Source organism: Phoenix dactylifera, chromosome 5, assembly GCF_009389715.1.
Source record: "Phoenix dactylifera cultivar Barhee BC4 chromosome 5, palm_55x_up_171113_PBpolish2nd_filt_p, whole genome shotgun sequence".
Classification (NCBI taxonomy): Eukaryota; Viridiplantae; Streptophyta; class Magnoliopsida; order Arecales; family Arecaceae; genus Phoenix; species Phoenix dactylifera.
Window position 1 is genome coordinate 7,297,331 of NC_052396.1, and position 20,059 is coordinate 7,317,389.

At 38.5% G+C, this 20,059-nt stretch overlaps 1 protein-coding gene across 1 annotated transcript; it reads right to left on the reverse strand.

The window, feature by feature from the left end:
* Nucleotides 1–64: 64 nt before the first annotated feature.
* LOC103719655 (SUMO-conjugating enzyme SCE1-like) lies at nt 65–11,695 on the reverse strand. Its single transcript, XM_039126688.1, has 5 exons — nt 11,550–11,695; nt 11,362–11,445; nt 733–885; nt 533–646; nt 65–443 (listed from the first exon to the last, which is right to left on the reverse strand). The coding sequence occupies exons 1-5, from the start codon at nt 11,616–11,618 to the stop codon at nt 381–383; spliced, it is 483 nt and encodes a 160-aa protein (XP_038982616.1). The 5' UTR covers nt 11,619–11,695; the 3' UTR covers nt 65–380.
* Nucleotides 11,696–20,059: the final 8,364 nt, after the last annotated feature.

Here is a 20,059-nt window from a genome sequence, read left to right on the forward strand (position 1 = left end):
AAGGTGCGAAATATCATTTGGTCAAAGCTCAGCCAAAATTACAACTCCGGGTCCTGAGAGGTTGACCTTCTGAATGAACTTGAACAATTTCTTGATTCATTTGACTTATTATTGTCAATACATAGTAACGTCATTTGACAAAGGCAGCAAGCAAACCAACTACAAACAACATTAAAAACACAGGTTAACCTCTTTATAAACATCACGATAACCATGATATCAGTAGAAGTTTTCACTAAACAGATCAGGCAAGTCAATATCTCATAGGTGTCGCACGCAACTTTTAACAAACATTTTATGGTCCAGTCCAAACACACAAAAGAGAGGCTTTTGAGTGTTGGAGGATGTGCAGCATCAACTTTCAAACATTGAGGCAATATTTAGACCAGTGGTGGGTACTGTTTGGCCTGGTGCCGAACCCGTCTCCTATATTCTGCTGGGTCCTGCCAATTTAATAGTTCATGAAAAACTGTGCATCAGCAACTTCAATTGAAGCAGCCAGTGAACTCAAAAGAGTCGCTAATCCACAGACCTGGATAAAGAGGTGATAACCGTCAGTCTGGGCAGGATCAGCAGGATTTGGCTGATCAAGTAAGTCCTGTATTCCCACAAGAATCTGTTTCACAGTAATGGCTGGTCTCCAACCCTGGAAATAACAAAAATTGTGTGATCCAGAGTGATCGAGCTAAATTGACAATAATCTGAAGCCTGTTTTGTGGCCTAGTTACTTACACTGTCCTCATTAAGAATTGATAGGCATACTGTTCCAGAAGGGTAGACGTTTGGGTGAAAGAAACCTTGTGGGAACTTGCATTTGGGAGGTTTGCTGGGGTAGTCCTCGCTGAAATGGAGTGTCAGAGGGAAGTATCCACCCTCCCAGTCAGTCTGCAGCATCAAAGATTAGCGCGTTCATGCTTGCATTTAATTTCTTCTCAATACAAATTCATATTGCAGAAAGAAATTTAGCAACATCATCAGGTCCAATGGAAGTATTAGCGTAGACATAAGAATCACAAAGAAGAATAACCTACAATATCGCTTGGTTGGAAGCAGAAGATCAAAATGCCACACAAATTGGTTGACACATGGTACTACCAGCACTCATAGGTCCAGAAGAGGAATGAAAATTATATGCTGTAGAAGATGGTAGTTTAAGCAAAATAACACTGACATGGAGGCCTAAATATTCCTCTTGACATGATCCACAATTTGAGAGGGGAGGGGGGTCATTTGATGCACAGTCAATCTATTTCACCCACCCCCTATGAATCTTACATGAATCCTTCCATGTGGAAATACAATCTTCATTATTCCCACACTCAGCAAAACAGAGTAAAATTCAGTCAGCATCTTCCCATCAAACCAATCACAGGTGCAATTTCCGCATTGATCTCTTACAGCCCCTTGCGAAAATCTGCAACATCTTTCAACTTAGAAGACAAACTCTTTCTACTTCGGAGCATTTATGCTTCTTATTCACTGCTTTCATTGCTATTAAATTCCAGTATAAGAGTTTTTTGTGGCTCTAATAAGACAATTTTTAATTTAATATTCAGAAAAAGGCTCCAACTAATACTTATCATCAGGGATCATTATATCTATGGTACACATGATTGATTCTTCCATCAGTCTTTCAAACCCAGGCAGGTAAACCTGGTTGGCCACCCAACTCATACACCCGCCAGCTACTATGGGTTGCGTCACCTCACAACTTGAAATAATGAAAAACTTCTTCAAACAGCTTATCGAGCAGTTCAACCATTTTAACAACTTTTTCTGACAGCTCCTTTGATGATTCAAATCATATATGGACATATATACATACCTGTATATGAATACATGAATGTTAGATTTTCAGATTTAGCATTTTTATCTTATGGATGACAAATAAATGTTTCTATTAATATGAAATTTGTCCATTTCTCTATTTTTATTAGATTTTTCCAGATTTTCTTGCTCGCTTTGCTATCTATTTGCAGCTTCATGCATTAAGGGGCGGCTCACAATCGAACTTTCAGCCTCACACTTCTCACATATTCTTGGATTCCTTCAAGTTTTTTAAAGCCAAGACCTCTTATTTGACATTTTCAAACACAAAAAAAAAGAAGGATGACTCTCCCACCAAGAGAATTTCAGAATCCAGCAGATAGTACTTGAATTTATTCTCCACTAATCAACTGTTAAGCGCTGTGCACCGCACATAGTTAAAATAACTCTTGTTGGATGGCAACCATACAACTACTGAACCTTCTAATATGAACACAATGTCTGCATTCTTCATGTTACTAGCCATCAATACTTGGTCAACTATATCATTTGTTAAGTTCAAATTAAGCTCAATGAAGTGATGACCAGTCAAAACAAGTTTTTCAGAATTTATATACTGCTTGACTGCTACCAAAAAACACATGCCCTTAATTAAGAAAATGACAGAACTCAAATGACACAGACATGGTACTGTGCTTTAATAACTGACAACTTATCTTTCAATGCAGAAACAATCTTTGCAACATATATCATAATGCTCCTTTTGTGTGTTAATGTACTCTCCTTGTGTTTGTGTCTTTACAGACATATCCTCAGGGGGGAGAAATATGAATGCATATCACATGGTGGGAGTGTCTCTATCAATTTCCCATTAGAAAACCTATAATGAATGGTTCTTTCTGTTGTTGAAAATCTTACAATTTACAATCAGATCTGATAGACCGGATCCAAATGGCCCTAGACGATCAAGATCTCATCCTTGGATAAGGATTGGTTAGGAAACTAAGATCTACATCTGTATTACGAATTATACAATCCCTTCAGTGATAGGATCCAACATGATTATGCTTTTCAGATATTAAATCATGTTATTCCATTCTTTATAAGTTATTTGACCATATGGCCTTTAAATTACTTACTACTAATAACTCTTGAGTTGTCAAGTTAGCAAGCTTGTTGTTAGAGTTTATGCAGTTAAAAATAAAAGGCAATTTTTCATATATTTACAACCATATATTAAAATCTTAACCTTATTGTTTTTAAGACATTCTAACTAAAATGACAATTGAACTGATAGGTGGTATATAAATAGCTTGAAGAAACAAACACAGTTTTTGTTGCATTAGACATGTTACATATGGGCTTATTCGGTGGGGACAAGACTTCTTGCATGTATGACTTTTTATATTTTCATTCATCTATTCTAAATTTGACTCGTATTTCAATTTGTATAACTTAAATATTTTCAAAAAAAAATAAAATATATCAAAAAAAGTATAATGATTTGCGATCCAATCCAATCCAGCCCACTGTACAATCTATGACTCAATCCCCTATTAACAGGATTGTTTTTTTTTCAGTCTGCTCTTACATCAGTCCCAGAGACATAGCAACACTTGGATCTATCTCCTTGATTAAAGACCTGTATCCTAAATGCCTGAGCCCACAGCTTTGAACCCAAAGGCTTCTATCTTCCATACAGCGTAACATATATTTGTTTCCCCAAGACATCATGCTACAAGGAACTTACAGCTTTTACTCAATATACTCACAGTTTTGCAAGATGTATATGCATGCACGTGACCATATTTCCTGACACCATTTCTTTGTCCCTAAATCGGACAACATACATCCGCCCAACACTATAGACCCAGCAAAAAATCCATGCTGCTTTACAGAGAAGGCCTCTGCTAGTCAACAGTAGATTGCCAAAGGAGTTGCCATATGAGCTCACTAGGATTGACCATAGAATACAATAAAAAGAGAATGAGCTCAAGTGAGTGAGCATGAGTGGATCGGTGAGTGCATTCATGCATGTGTACATGCATGCTTGTGTATAAATTACTATAAAAGACATTATCTGAAGTAGGTTAATTAGGAAAAGAACATAAATATATACGCTTTGAAGGTGAATATTTTCAGCTTAGACATGTTCTAGTGGGAACTTTAAAGGTGGTAAGCAGTTTACAGAGCAGGTAGAGAACTAATTATGCTGGTTGACCTAGAAAAAAGACCCACTGCAAATGTTCAGACATGTCCCCCTTTACCACTCATGGAAAAATGAAAATTACTTAACATTCAAACTGAGTACCACCATTCATTGAAACATGTAACAAGGATATGCATGAGAGAATAGATTTAAATAACAACCAGTATCAATGTGGTATTCATAGATACCATTCCAATGTCTACGATATTAAGGAAATGCATTGGACCCTATGCAACACATGATTATCCAGAGGAAGATGCACAAAAGTTAACAAAATGTTTTGGAACTATTGTTAGATTAAACTGCATCTGATTTTGAGATATCAGAAATGGTCATATGAAAAGAGCAGAAGTGTATCTTTTTTTTTTTGAACAAGCATTTTCTTTTTGAATGATCCAATAGATGGTGAGAAATATTCACAAGTTGCCATGGTAATAACTAGCTTGACTATCACTGCAATCGGGTGCTCAATACTAAATACCATGTTGCAAAGGTTCCAGGAACCATAACTCATCTACACTATATTATAAAGTGTAAGAGCCTCTGGGTCTGTCAAATTTGCCTGTAGATGCCAAGCTATTTAGCTGGCGTACAAATCTTTATAACTTTAAGCATGTGGAAACATGGTAACAAAGAACCATATATTGCACCCACAACTGAATCTACATAAGCCCTCCCTCTCTTCCTATTCGTGTTAAGATTGTTGAGGTCTCTCATTGGACCTCTCTCTCTCTTTCCCCCTTCCCTTATTATCCCAATTAACATGCAATCAGATCACTCTTCCATTTACATCTAGATGAACCAACCGAACATCATGCGTTCTCTTTTTCAACCATACAATTGCTCCACTCTCTGTTTAATCACTGACTTCTTTGCTTATCCAAATAGACATCCTACTTATCTAATTCTCTCCTTCTCTTAATCCATCGTTTTAACTTCCCCCAATCTCCCTTCCATCAAAAACCTATAAGATTCCCATCATTAACTTCCTATAACCTCTCTCACAACTCCCTCTCCACTCGTGGCTTCTATCTCTCCAAAATTTATAAGGGTACTTAGCAGGAGAATGACCCAATTAAATCCAAAAAGAAATCATTACTAACAAATAATTCCTGACCAAGTAAAGGTGCTTAAATTTCTACCTTATAGATCATATTCTATGATAATTTATAATTTTCCAATAAATCATTGCATCTATGTCATCGATTTCCTAAGTCAGAGTACTTACTATGTTCTAAGTAATTTACAAAGGTTCATCTTATAATATAAATTTTCTGAAGTTCTACCTTGTCAGCAGGCTTCATGAATTGAAAATTGAAATTGTCTCACTGTTGACACCTTCAAAAGATGCTGATTGCTAGATAAAAATCCTTAGTATCAAGAAAACCAAAAGACTAGGTGACCAATTCCTGAAGCCCAAATAGACACTCCACTTTACTATGTATAATCACTTGACAAATATCAAAAAGTAGCTATATGAGAAAATGGCAGCATTCAATGTATAATAGCTTAACATATGAATTATGAAATAAGCATGTCCTTTTACTTATAACATCGGCCAAGGCTCATGATCCTTATCCTCTTTAGTGAAGCTAGTCACATAGACTGTATGCCATTTAAACCTTAACAGCCATATTCACTATCACAATCCTCTTTGATGAATCAGAAAAAATAAAATATTAAAATGTCCAAAATGTTTGATCAGGAATAAATCTATAATTATATAACTTCCCTATAAATGCTATATTTTAAGTACAGGAAGCAGATACAAGAATATGAAATTTGTACATAATAGTGTAACAAGTGAAAGTAAGATTGCAGCGCTAGACACCAGTATGAAGTCAATTTAAGACAATTTAAGGACTGGTTATATAGCAGATGCAACATACGAATTAATGGAAAAAATAAACACATTTGATTCTGATGTTTTTAAGAATCTAAGGTGGAAAAGGGAAAAACATCTAGTGATCATTATGTGTGATGAGGACCAAAGGTGCATATATTTTTAGTCAAAATTATCAAAATAATGAAATGATACAGAAGAACAGTAAATGAGACACACCACAAGAGCAGAACAGAGGGAACAAGGTTACCACCTTTGCCTCAACCAAACAACTATTTTGTCAATATTTAGTTGTAAATACAGCAAAGAACTAGTCAAAAAGATTCACCAAATAAATATTGAAAATTTTATAATCAACTGTCAACATAGTGTCAATCCTCCGATGGTTAGTACATGGTGGCAACCATCTGACAGATAGCGTATAACATTAGTTGCTTATGCTAGATGACTGGTAGCAAGGAGCTCCAAAAAAAGAAAACCCACACCTAACATAATTAAAGCAGAATTACTATAGCTAAACCTCACTGCTAAATACTACATATCCTTGAAAGAAGGCTTTTCAAAATCAACCACCCGGGAATGAAGGTAGGGCAGAGGCATTCGAAGAAGCTGTTTTTTCAGACGCGCCCCTACTCTCTTCTTAAGCTTGCCCCCGTGCTGAAAAGCCATATCGCGCGAGTACGCACGTCTATCACGTTTTTCAGCTTGACTTGTGTCCCAATGCGTCTCGGAAGGTATGTCCCTCAATTCTTCAACATCCCAATGGATGTTGGCTTTCGTTGGATTCCTCAAATCTTTCTTTTCGATTTGTTCTAGTTCAATGTTTTGACGGGGTCATGCAGTGCAATTCAATTGATTTTTTTATTTTGACCTTTTTTACATATATATATCCCTTTTTTTTATTTTCGGGTTTAGCTCCACCGTCCTCCACTTTAGCCTTTTTGGTCTGTATACTCGGAAAATGATCTAGCTTTGTCTCTGCTCGAGCACTTTTTCTACCTGTATGCTTAGTGTTACTTACCTTATCGGACTTTCATATCTGCCTCGAATGAAACTTGATCTCCGGAAGTGCAGTAAGGATTGGATTCCAACTAAGAAAGTGGAAGTCAGCGGCTATTCGTCCTTATAGATCTCAGAAAGTGGACTTGGTGGGTTTTGTTGAAACAAAAGTCAAGGAAAACAAGTGTTGTAGGGTTGCTAAGAAATTCTGGAAGGATTGTAGCTATCTTTTCAATTATAGTAGCAGCCCGAGAGGTAGAGTTTGGCTGCTTTGGGATCCCCATATCTGGAATGTATCTAAAGTCCTGGAATCCGAAGAGATGTTAACTTGTTTTTTTAGCCAACAATTGGGATGGATGTGAATCTTTCTGTGGTGTATGGATCTAATAGTGCATCTGTCAGGAAGGAATTGTGGAGGGAGCTCATGAGAATCAGTCAAGTTGCACAAGGCCCCTGGTTAGTGACGGGTCACCAGCACAATTGCATCAATTGTAAGCCAAAACACAAGCTATCTGTGTTAATAGTCCTAGGATCATTCAACATTTATTTCTACCAGACGGCCTGGTTTGCAGCTAATTTGAGCACTGCAACATTTATTTCTACTGGAGGGAACTTGATGGACTCTAGTTCTTAATCAAGCGAATCTAATATAATGTAACTAACATAATAACCTCCTTAGACACCAATCAGCCATTGAGATCTAATAAAGATCCTAATCTTGCTACTAGTCTTCTAGGAAACATATGTAGTAGATTCTTGAAGGACAGCTTGTTGGGTTGTAGAGTTGGCACCAAACTATAGGACTAGAAACACATAAAAATCTATATCCACACCATACATCAATTTAAATTATGCTGACAATGCAGGATATACATTTTGACCAATCAAAGCATAAGAAATCATCTACATAAGACATGAATTTTAGTATAGCGCCCCACAAAGAATTTGAGGTTGTTATGATTCATAAAGCATCAGATAGTTTTCATCAACATAGGTCGAGCACTCCTCTAGTAGAGTTCTATAAGCAAACTCATGGTTGAAAGCAACCCATACTAGCCAGCATAATGCAAACATTTCCTGTGTTTTATGCACCTTGTCATTTCACCAATATCATGTCAACTTACAAATAATAATCTCAAGCCACAAAACTAACTGTTTCTCTAATAACAGCCTTGCTGGACCAACAAATACATATTGGTCATGTAAATGCAAATAGGATATTCTGGTATGTGAGACACCCTATTCCACCATTAACATAATTTTAGATGGTAATGGCCATCCCACTGTGTTTTTTTTTTTTTTTTTTTGGCAGTTACAATTATAAAGCCCTAGAATACATGCAGATGGCAGTGTCAGAGTACAGTAGATCACAGAACTGAGAAGAAAACAGGGGGACTAGGATTGCACACAACAGGCCTGTCATGTCTAGCAACAAATGATGCCATCCAATTTGCCTCACTATGGGGTTCAAACATATAAATAAGCATGCAACTATATCATTAAAGAAACATGAATTCTTAAAGATTGTGCTCTGAAGTTTATGGATACACTTCTTTAGAAACATGAATTCTTAAGCCATAACATACCACAAACCCTGCATCAAGCATACAAATAAAATAAATGACAGCTGCAGGCTCATTATATGAAAACTAGTCTCCTTTACATGCATTATTGATGGCTAAAACACATACCATCAGATGATGCCAGATCAAAGACTGGTTAACATGGAAGTAATAAAATCAAGACTGGTTATATACAGACTCACCAGTTCAATTAACATAACATATATGTGCAAAAGGCAGACCAGAACGATGTGATCTTCCACAGAAAAATAACTATTTTGTTAAAATTTGAGCTTTTGCCTAAAAAGATCATAAAATGCATCATCACAAGAGAATCAAGAAAGATGAAATTCATTAAAGTTAACATACAATCTGATAGTGTACTTGCATTTATATTACCCTATGGAAAATATGGATCGTCAAGACGAAGTGCTTATGTCTGTTATAATTTTTTAAATGAAGGCCCATAATAAGTGAGCAGATTGAACATCAATTATCTCTAAGGAGATAATGATACAGCGTGCTTCATGGGAGGCTCAGAGCATAACTTTAATACTGGATTAAAACTATCTATTTATTGAATGTTTGGTAACATATTTACTTGAAATATAAATTTTCCATCTGAATGAATTTGGTGAAACATTTGTTGCCTCATATTCATCAATAAATAGAAAAAAATTGGGCTATAATATTGAATTTTAAATTTTAAGCAAATTATTTAGGTTGTAAAATCTTAAAGATCATGGTACTTCACGTAAGGTTTTGGCACATATGGTTTTAGTAATTGTTTCATATACTGATAAAAAGTAATGTAAATTGATAGCAAGCCTGCAGCATTGCTAGCATATTTCCTATATTCAAATGTTTGCTCCTTGCGCATCTTTCAACAGAGCAGGCTGAAAGAGAGCTTCTTTTCTTTATGCAATGAAATACACTATAAAAATAATAAAAGAAGATATACAGAACTAAGGAAGAACAACTATCACATTAACTGTGAAGCAATAATAAAATATTTCAAGAAAAGGGGGGACAACAAGTGTAAGAGAAAAGAAAGCAAATACATGATACACTTAGACCCAAAAAAAAGGTGTTATCTGAAGCTAGTCTAGAAGAATAGCATGCAAGTAATGCTGACGAATGAATAATCCAAAGTGCTCTAGGTTTCCTGAAAGCCTTTCCAAACATATCCCACTGAACAAAAAGCTCTTAGGTTTAATACCTTGCAGAAAAGTTAGGTGTAATACTTTTACCGCAGTCCCTACAATAAACTAGCCTCGTCACTCGTCAGCCCCCTAAGTTTCCAATGTCACTTCTCCAGCAACACATAGTCATCTCGAACTTATTCATTGCTAATTCTGCCATCCATGACTCCATCTTGAAAATTGTACATGAATACACAAAAAGCAGACCATTCTATCCCCTATGTTCCCACCACTAACTATATACACACAGAAAAGGCACCCTTAATGCTCTCCAATCTAATACCAATAACATAAAGAACTTATTAACAGCCAAAATATACAAAACTAAAAGAATTTTCGGTTCTTATACAGTGCAGCAAGTCTTTTACAAGAGCATCCTAATCATGATTGCTGGACTTAACCAGCCCTATACTGGCTCGAATCTTCAATTTCCGAAGAATCAACTTTTCAACCCAAGATTGACCTTCCCAACTACATTACTCAATCCATCAGCCGACTAAACTTTTTGGCAGATGACCATAAGCCACCTCATATACTAAAAGCCAATTGACAGAAATTTAATACTGTGCAACTTCTATGGGACACTCCAAGAGAATGCCCATGGAGAAATATTGCGAGTTTTATTCTACAAGCAGGTGTGCGTACAATTTCACAAAGAAGCAAAACTTTATATTCATGCTTCGGATCATCCTGAGGACCTCAACTTTGGTTCTACATCCATTATAAAGGACTTAACTATATATTATCATCATCACAAGGATAAGAGACTCAGGAAGCAAGAAATAGGATTGCTTTCAAGTTTCCAAAATTGCAGAAAGAAATAGAAGATGTTATGAGAGACCAACTTGTGGTGGCAAACAACAGAAGCTGTCACAAGTTGCTTTTTCTTCCCACACTGCATGGACTTTGGCTAATGATTTTCAATCCATAGATTCAAAACTTGATGAAGAAATTGATCCATTCGGTGGAGCTTAGCTCTCCCAGGCCATGGAGTAACAATATAGAAATTGACCACAAAATGCATGAGAGGAGGGAGAGGAAGATGTTAATGAAGATGAAAATCAAGAAGGCTGAAAAAAGAAAAGGGAAAATGGTTGAATTCCCTTGATTAAGTGATTATTAGCTCGATCTCTTATTGGAGTAGGAGTGCACTCCATAAACTCCTAAGGTTCTTATTAGCTTGATCAAATTTACTAGGTCTTTCAATTTGATAGACAAGAGTCTTTGAGTAATGTCTGAGATCTTTAGCATTTTCTCGTCATGGGGATAACTCCGTGAACCTTGAATGCTGACTCTCAGAAGCATTCGTGACACCAGTTCCTAAAAAGGAACATTCTTTCCTCTTGATATCTTGCTGGTTAGTACATCAAATCCTTCTCCTTTTGGCTTCCTGATCAACGCTAACTAAAGAACTGTCAATCAAACCCCAAACGTCCAGAAACCTTCCGACCGTTTTCCAAATTATTTCCCCAGTCAAAACTCAACTAAAAGCCAAAAACCTATGGATCCACACAAAAATCTGCGAAGGAAAGCACGGACTTGCTATCTACCGGTAAACCTAATCCGACCGATCAGTACCAGTAAAATAGATTTTTTTAAACAAAAATCTCTAATCAGAAATTCAGGGTCACGGCAAAGCCAAATCACCAAATTGATAAAAAAAGCGACAAGAAATTCCAATCACACAACTCTAATCTTAGTCTAAACATTTCCAACTTCACAAAATCAAGAAAACGATCGGAAGAAGAGCAAGAAGGCATTGGCGTGGCGACTTCTTACCCCTTGCTTGCCGGGTATGGTGCAGTGCCAGACCATGAGGTTTACGGAGCCATCGGGCAAGGTCTCAGGCTTCGCCACAAAACCCTATCGAGAACCCAAACGAAGGACGATCAAACACCGAGACAAAGAGAGAAGGGGGAAAGAAACAAAACAAGAGAGAGATAGAGAGAGTAGGGAAAGATACGGACGTGCGGATGGTTCTTCCGCCACGCTTTGCGCTCCTCCGCCAGGCGTCCGCGAGCGATACCTCCCGACATTGCCTCTTCACCTTCCTTTCGAACTGGGACAGGACGGGTTGCCCCCTCTATATGGCCGCTGAGGTCTTGTTTTATTATTTTCTGCGGACTTTTTCTCCCCAGGGGCATAAACGGCCACAGGATATATATATATATATATATATATATATATATATATATATATATATATATATATAATTATTTTATTTGTTTCTTTTTGGGGTATTTTTTTATTAAGAATAATTATTTAGCGCCTTAGATAATGAAATAATAAGTAGCCACCAGCTAAGATGACGTACTTACACGTGGATGTTGATCCCAGTACAAAAAGCTCACAGGTCAAAGAGGGTACGCGGAGGAGACAGTGGACCATGTGCTTTTTCAGTGTACTTGGGCGATGTCGACATGGCAGTGGACAGGGATCCCGCAGGGGGCCCGATGTGCGCGAATACAGTTCCTTAGTGTGACGCGGCAGTGGCTAGCTAGTCCGCAGACTCATGAGGAGGGCATCAGAGCGACTTGCAGAGCCTTTCAGATCTGGCTGGCAAGGAATGCTCGTACTCTCGGCCAGCGCAGGGTGTCACCGAGGTTTGCAGCAGAGTTTGCTCGAGCACAGGCCACGGAGATCAGCCATATCCCTTCCTTAGTTAGACCTTTGACAGCTCGGGATACCTGGGGTTCCCCCTTGCTCCGGCAGCTCCTCAGATGGTGTTTTTCACCTGGGAGCCCCCACCCCCGAGCTTCCTCAAGGTCAACTTTGATGGGTCTGTGTTGGATGGCGGCTCGCGAGGTAGTGCAGGTTTTGTCATACGGGACCTGCTTTCCAGGGTTGTGGCCGCAGGTGGCTGCCAGTTGTTCGCTACATCAGTCCCGGGAGCAGAGCTGCGCGCTGCCTGGGCGGGGCTTCGACATGCACGGGCGATGACGCGGACCAGCTCGATTATTTTGGAGGGCGACTCAGCTACTGTTATTGGATGGATTCAGAAGGGGTTGAGGGGTGAGAGCTTAGACATGGAGCTGAGGAGACAGTGGACCATGTGCTCTTTCAGTGTACTTGGGCGATGTCGACATGGCAGTGGACAGGGATCCCGCAGGGGGCCCGATGTGCGCGAATATAGTTCCTTAGTGTGACGCGGTAGTGGCTAGCTAGTCCGCAGACTCATGAGGAGGGCATCAGAGCGACTTGCACAGCCCTTCAGATCTGGCTGGCAAGGAATGCTCGTACTCTCGGCCAGCGCAGGGTGTCACCGAGGTTTGCAGCAGAGTTTGCTCGAGCACAGGCCACGGAGATCAGCCATATCCCTTCCTTAGTTAGACCTTTGACAGCTCGGGACACCTGGGGTTCCCCTCTTGCTCCGGCAACTCCTCAGATGGTGTTTTTCACCTGAGAGCCCCCACCCCCGAGCTTCCTCAAGGTCAACTTTGATGGGTCTGTGTTGGATGGCGGCTCGCGAGGTGGTGCAGGTTTTGTCATACGGGACCTGCTTTCCAGGGTTGTGGCCGCAGGTGGCTGCCAGTTGTTCGCTACATCAGTCCCGGGAGCAGAGCTGCGCGCTGCCTGGGCGGGGCTTCAACATGCACGGGCGATGACGCGGACCAGCTCGATTATTTTGGAGGGCGACTCAGCTACTGTTATTGGATGGATTCAGAAGGGGTTGAGGGGTGAGAGCTTAGACCACCCCTTGATCCGCGATATAGTCAGGATGATGAGAGATGGGGGGGCATCCAGGCCAAGCATGTATTTCGGGAGGCCAATGGGGCGGCTGATTGGGTGGCCGCCTATGCGGCCCACTATTCGGGTTACGCCCTTTGGTCAGGGGAGGGGGAGCTGCCACTGGCACTCCGCGAGATATTGTATTTTGATCTTATTGGGTGTATTCATACACGTTCTGTGTGAAGCACCCGCTTCAGCAAAAAAAAAAAAAAAAAAAAAAGAGGGTACGTGGAAACTTGCGGCCTGCATCGAATATTTTCTGATGGAAAGAGGGCCAATAGGGGCTGCTACGCGGATGAGATTTTTTCTCTCCCCTCCCATTTTTTACCCCCAAAAAAAAGTATATACGGACATATATGTACATATAATGAAGATGGTACCATTATTTCTGATTTGAATGAGATCTACAAACACGGCCAATAGGTGGAGGTCGAGGATTAGCTTAGTTTTCCATTTTTGTCCTATGGTGAGATAAAAGTATGGCATCATTCAGATTGATACGTTATTGATTGAACTTTTTTTTTTTCAATTGAACGTTGAATTCATACTAATGAGTTGATAGTTCAAAGGGTAAACCTTTTTCTTACTTGTAATGCATGTTCCCTGTGCATGATTCTCGACTATCTAGTCTACCATGCATCTAGGACAGAAATTTTAGCGACTTGTGTGGTTTTATAGCAGTTCTTTGTTTGCACTAGTCAAATTTTCTAGACTTTAGAAACTGTTTCTTTCTCTCCAGGTAATGCTACCTTTCTCACATAAACTGATTTTGCGACAGCTGAAGCTTGCATGCGCATGGAAAGTTGTGCTCGCATTGAAGTTTATTTGCTTGGGTAATAGCTATTTCATAGATGGATGCAATGCATGCCATGTTAAATTAATGAGTAACACATCTTGACCGAGTTTTAATAAAAATATAAACGTCTTTAAGGGGGAAACGGACACGTTTGCTGAGATGTTCTCTAGTTTACATTATTCCCAATATTTCCCAACAAACAAATAATAAAATCAAACTACACACACGTGTGCATCGTATACTAATCAACAGAGTCAAGAAAAAGAAAATAGCATATGAGTGGAGATGCAACGTGCTGATCAGACCATATCCAAAAAAACTCTTTAGAATAATAAGCAGGAAAGAAGACAACTCAATTACCGCCTTGTTCGTCTCTCGATATATATGAACAATCCAAAATGAACCATAATTTTGGGCTAATTTCTAGATATCTCTGAGCAATGGATGGCCATCGCCTCGCCGTTTTGCATCCAAATCTATTTGATCACTGCAGTAGAGTTTTTTTTCAAAAAAATATTGTCAGTCCTTAAAATACTTCCCACATGAGTAATGTCTTAAAAAAATAAAAAATAATATATTTTTAAAAATTAGAAAGTAAAATGCTCCTTAAAAAAAAAAATGGCAAGGCCATCCATCATCCATCCGCAGCTATTCTCATGTGGAATATATAATTTCCAAAAGTTGACGTTTGACGCTATTCTCAACTAAAGGATTTCTGGAACTCCGTCAACTTTCACATGTCATCCTCGAGGTTTTCTTGGAGTCAGGCCCAATCTACGTTCCTGACCATGAAATGGGTACCAAATATTCAGTACGAAATTGGCACTGCAGTTGAACTAAAGCACACTCAAACAATCAAATTCATTTTAAATAATTTTTCATGTGGGCTAGATATCAAGTCTCTCTCTCTCTCTCTCTTTTTCTTTTTCTTTTTCTTTTTTTTTTTTTTGGCTAAAGCAGATATCAAATCTCTTGTATGCCTACTTCCACGGTGGATGAGCTGAATGTCATATCAAGAGTCTCTTTTTCATAATTCTTTTCCACACTGGATGAGCAAAAGGTCATAACAAATCAAACTAATTTATATCGTGGGTATCTTCTTGACATTTCTTCTTGTTGAAATTTTCTACATCAAGTTGATTATTTTAGTCAAGTGAATATTTTGGAGAATCATCGTGATCTCTTTCATCCTTAATATTTTGCCTAACACATAGCTCGTGAGATTGCCCCCAAACTGGTCTCCACTGTGTCCAATATTATTGCTTGCCTTCAATTCCAATGTAGGCCCTAAGAGTACTCCAAAAGGGCTTGACAAACGGGCAACGGATGAATTGATCATGACTGATAACTGGCCGATCTCCTTTTTTTTTTCCTCATATAATCAGTAGGAGGGGATGCTTCTCATTCTCTTGAATCATTAGCTTAAATACTAGTGGTAATTTTAACATGATATCAGAGCAAAAATTTCACATATTGAGCTTATCCATTAAAAAAAAGTCCGGCTCATATATGAGAAAAAGTATAAGAAAATATAAAATATATAAAAAAAAAATTTTTCACTTCTTTGACATTGTTACTTTCTGCAATGCCTTCAAGCAAGAGTAGAGTAGTTCTCTCGGGTTGATAAACCTACGATGCCACAAAATCACTGTCATCTTTAGTAAGCTTCCAAACTAGCTTGGTGACATGTCAGGAGGATGGTTTCATTGCAGAAAGGAGGTCCCTGCAACTCTTTCAGTTCATTATCCTCTGCAAGATTAAGCACCTTGGCTTTTCAACAATTTCCCCTAAAAAAAAAACTTAAGGGTACTTTGAAAAAAAAAGATCTAATTTTCAATCGATGGAAATTGAACATTCCATATCCCATATGATTTTTTTTATAAAATATGGAAATCTTATTCCTATGGAAAAATTATTTTTTATCCCTATTTTTTAAAAATTCGAACCTAATATAAGGTATATCTCTATTTTTTATTGAACTACACTTTTCTTCCTGTGAACCAAACAAGTCCACATAGTACATTAATTTTTTTTATCACATGATGCATACATTGTCACACATTTTGCACATCTTGGTACGTGAAGTCTATCTTGGTGCTCCATCATCCAAATTGGTCCGATAAGCTTCAATTCTTACAAATCTCCCCTTGTTGATACTTGATCTTTCTGCACTTTATTGCATGTAGAAAAATATATTTATATCATTATGAAGAGATAAGTTATGAGTATCATGCTTACTCTCATGATGGAAAATTCTATCTAAAAAAAATACTGCTATGTAGCATTTATCAGTTCACCGGTCAATTTATCATGATAATATAGTAATTTAGGATTAGTCCAGAATATGATAGGGTCTATGGTTACCACTAATCAATCACCAATTGATATTTTATTGTATACTTATAATATATTATTATTTTACTTTGATTATAAAATTAAGGCAAATAGAAGTAATATATTAAATATTTTTATAATATACATATAAAATACAATAATATATTTTTTATTGTAATTTAAAACTATAATTGAATAATAATATAATATTATTAATAAATTACAATATAATGTCTATCATAAATACAATATATGTTATATCAATATAATATAATATATATAATACCAATGTAATATATTAATTATATTGATATACCTTTTTTTTTTTGTTGGACTAAGAGATAATTTCAGCCCAAAGTCACTGCTTTAGGATGATCTTGGATACCCGATCTTAAGAACACATTTTTCATCACTGGGTTAAGTGATGATTTGAGGAGTGGATGTAATTTTGGATCATTTTTTTTATCACATAGGATCAATATGGTGTAACTAAACACAATGATCTTGTCACCTTTATCGATATCATTTTTTTTGCTACAACGTGTTGTCCTAGGTGACAAGCCAAGAAGGGGGGGGGGGGGGGTGAATTGGGTTTTCTGAATTTTTAGTCCCTTAATCAAATTGGTAGATGAATGGGTAGTTTAGCTAATATTAATTAAGTGCGTGTAGTGAAATTAGAAAGACACACAATGCAAACACACAAGAAATATAGTGGTTCGGTGCTCTCCCAAGCACCTACGTCCACTCCCCAAGCATCCCCTTAGGAATTCACTATAATCCCGCGGATTATAGTTGGATTGTTTTCCGGGCTTACAATCCAAAAATTTTTATACTTTGGTTTTTCGGGATCACCAATAACCTATGTTAGTTTTGCGGGCTCACCAACAACCTACATCGTTGGTTTTACGGGCTCACCAACTAACCTTACAAGAAATTTAAATAGAAGAAGTATGTAGCTCCTAAATGAGCAAATATAACAAATATGAACTAAAAGAAGAGATGAGAATTAGTTATTGCTTTGAGGATGCTCTTCTCTTCTTTGCTCAGGTTATTTCATTTCATAAGAGGTTGGTGGAGCTGTTGAATGCACTTTTAGATTGCTCAACCACCTTCTTTTTGGAACTTGAATGAAGCAACTTGATGAAGAATACTTGGGCTTGCTTTCACTTGAATACTCTATTAATTTCTTGCAAAATATATTTCCCTCTGATAAATAGTGTCTCTTAAATACTTTCCAACCTCTATTGGTCACTTCTCAATAGTTTGATTTCAAAAACTAGCCGTTTTTAGCCGTTGAGAGCTCAAAAAATACTTTTGCAGAACTAGCCGTTATGCTGTCAGCCGTGCTGGATCGACCTAAGCTTTTCTGGGGTCGACTCAAGTTATTGTTCATCTACCTTGGGGTCGACTCAACCTTCTCTGGGGTCGACTCAAGCTTCTCTGGGGTCGACCCCTGTTACAGTGGGGTTGGCCTTCTCAGGAACCATAGAAACTTTGTTTCAGCATTTTCACTGGGGTCAACTCATACTTTCTTGGGGTCGACCTGTGCTATAGTGGGGTCGACTCAAGTTTCATTGGGGTCGACCTTCTCAGGGATTCCAGAGACATGGTTTTTGAACACTTATCCTGGGATCGGCTCTTGTTTGCTTGGGGTCGGCTCCACTGGGGTTGGCTCCATGTGGGGTCGACACCCTCAGTAAAATCTAGAGAGTTATTTTCTTGGAGGCTTTAAGTTGGGGTCGACTCATAGTTTTTTGGGTTCGGCTCCTCTCTTGGGGTCGGTTCAAGGATACTTGGGGTTGACTTCAGTTACTGTTCATCTGAGCCATTTTTCCAAGGGTGTGCTAGATGGATCCAAAATGTGCCAGGATCGACTCCACTTCTTCTGGGATCGACTCATGCATTGTTCTAAGTAAGTTACTCCGTGCCAGTGCGTGCCATATGTATCAGGGTCGACTCAACTCATAATTTTCTGCATCTTAAGGTTAGTCTAATTCATAGAATCAATAGAACATATTTCAGGTAATTTTGAGTGTATGCCACGATAGAACTTCATACCCTTAACAATAAAAATTATAATTTTGCCCTTAAGAGTATATTTCACTTGAAACTTTGCTGAATTAAATTTATAAGCTTTCAATCATTTTTCTACTATAAATTTTATCTTGTTGTTAATCATTGTGAGTCGTCTTGATCTCATTCTTTCAATGTATCGAGGGTGTGATATTCATTAGTGATGTATCAAATTAAACTTTATTATCAATTTGATATTCCCTCAATATTTGTGTTAATCATCGAAATAACACTATCAACCTCACAGTGGATGACTAATACAATTCTAGTGTGAATATATCCAAAAAAAGTCAAAAAATAATGATTCATGGAGCACTCTAGCTTTCTTTTACTAGTCTAGAAAACTCGTGGCTCCATTAAGCTTCCTATAGACATGTTTGACCCGAAAGTCTACATCTCCACCTGTCATGCTGCAAATGTCTTAGAGTGACGTCAGCCATTCTGTCACCAGTGCATCTTTGGATCCAGCTGATCACTGTAGCCAATTACGCGTCGAGCATGACACAGATCTACCTGCGTTGGATTCACCTCCGCCTCGGGACAAAAATATCACCTCGGGACAGAAATATCACGGCTCTATTAAGTTTCCTATAGACATGTTTGGCCCAAAAGTCTACATCTTCACCTGCCATGTTGCAAATGTCTCGGAGTAGGAGACGTCAGCCATCCTGTCACTAGTGCATCTCTGGATCCAGTCGATCACTATAGCCAATTATGCATTAAGCATGACACATACCTGCCTGGGTTGCATTCACCTCTGCCTCGGGATAGAAATATCATCCTCCATGTCCATATCATCCTTATCCTCCATGTCCATATCATCCTTTTGGGAGGAAGTTGGACCACTTAGGCTCGAAATTGGTTGTAATAGGATACAAAGAACATATTTATTCTTCAGTAAATAGTTGTGATTTGAAATTATTATAAATAAAATATAATAAAAAAAGCAAGGAGCAAAAGCTGTGAGATTTATGAACTCACCACCGGTTTAGCGGGCGATATTTAGTATCTGCTTTTTTGGAAAAAATCTGAAACAAACCAGCGTGGTGGGGGCGCCTAGAGCTTAGAGACCCAAGGACCGCGGCGCGGGGAACCTGGCGCGAGATACAAAGGAGAAGAACCTAAACCCAAGGACCAAAATGGCAAAAAAGAGAAATAGCAAGAAATCAACGATTTACCCAAAGAAAAAAAAAAGAGATCCATGGCAGGTTGATGCGGGGACCGCGTTGAAGCGGTAGTGGCGTGGCCAATCCGAAAATTTCATCGAACGGGATTTTTTTTTGTTTTTTGTTTTTTGGGGATTCTCTGCAAAGCAATTTTTGCACAGCGAAGCGCGGTATCACGCCGTGTATCGCACAAAAGTATCACAGTCTCTCTCCAAGCCCACGGAAGAAATTTGGACGGCTTCGGGCCTTCGGCCAATCGCTGCTCCCTCTTTCGCTTTCCGCGCAACCCCGCGGCCCCGCCCGTCTCCTTTTTTTTTTTGGGTATATAACGAGGAGGCACCGCCTGCTTCCTTCCGCTCGTGCATCAGGGACCGCAAGC

Bases quoted from the DNA above. Each gene is read 5' to 3' on its own strand.
- LOC103719655 (XM_039126688.1), bottom strand. From the start codon at position 11,618: ATGTCGGGAGGTATCGCTCGCGGACGCCTGGCGGAGGAGCGCAAAGCG. The intron at 647-732 runs GTAAGTAACTAG...TGTTATTTCCAG, and splicing joins CAATTCTTAATGAGGACAGT to GGTTGGAGACCAGCCATTAC. The intron at 444-532 runs GTCTGTGGATTA...TTAAATTGGCAG, and splicing joins GTTATCACCTCTTTATCCAG to GACCCAGCAGAATATAGGAG.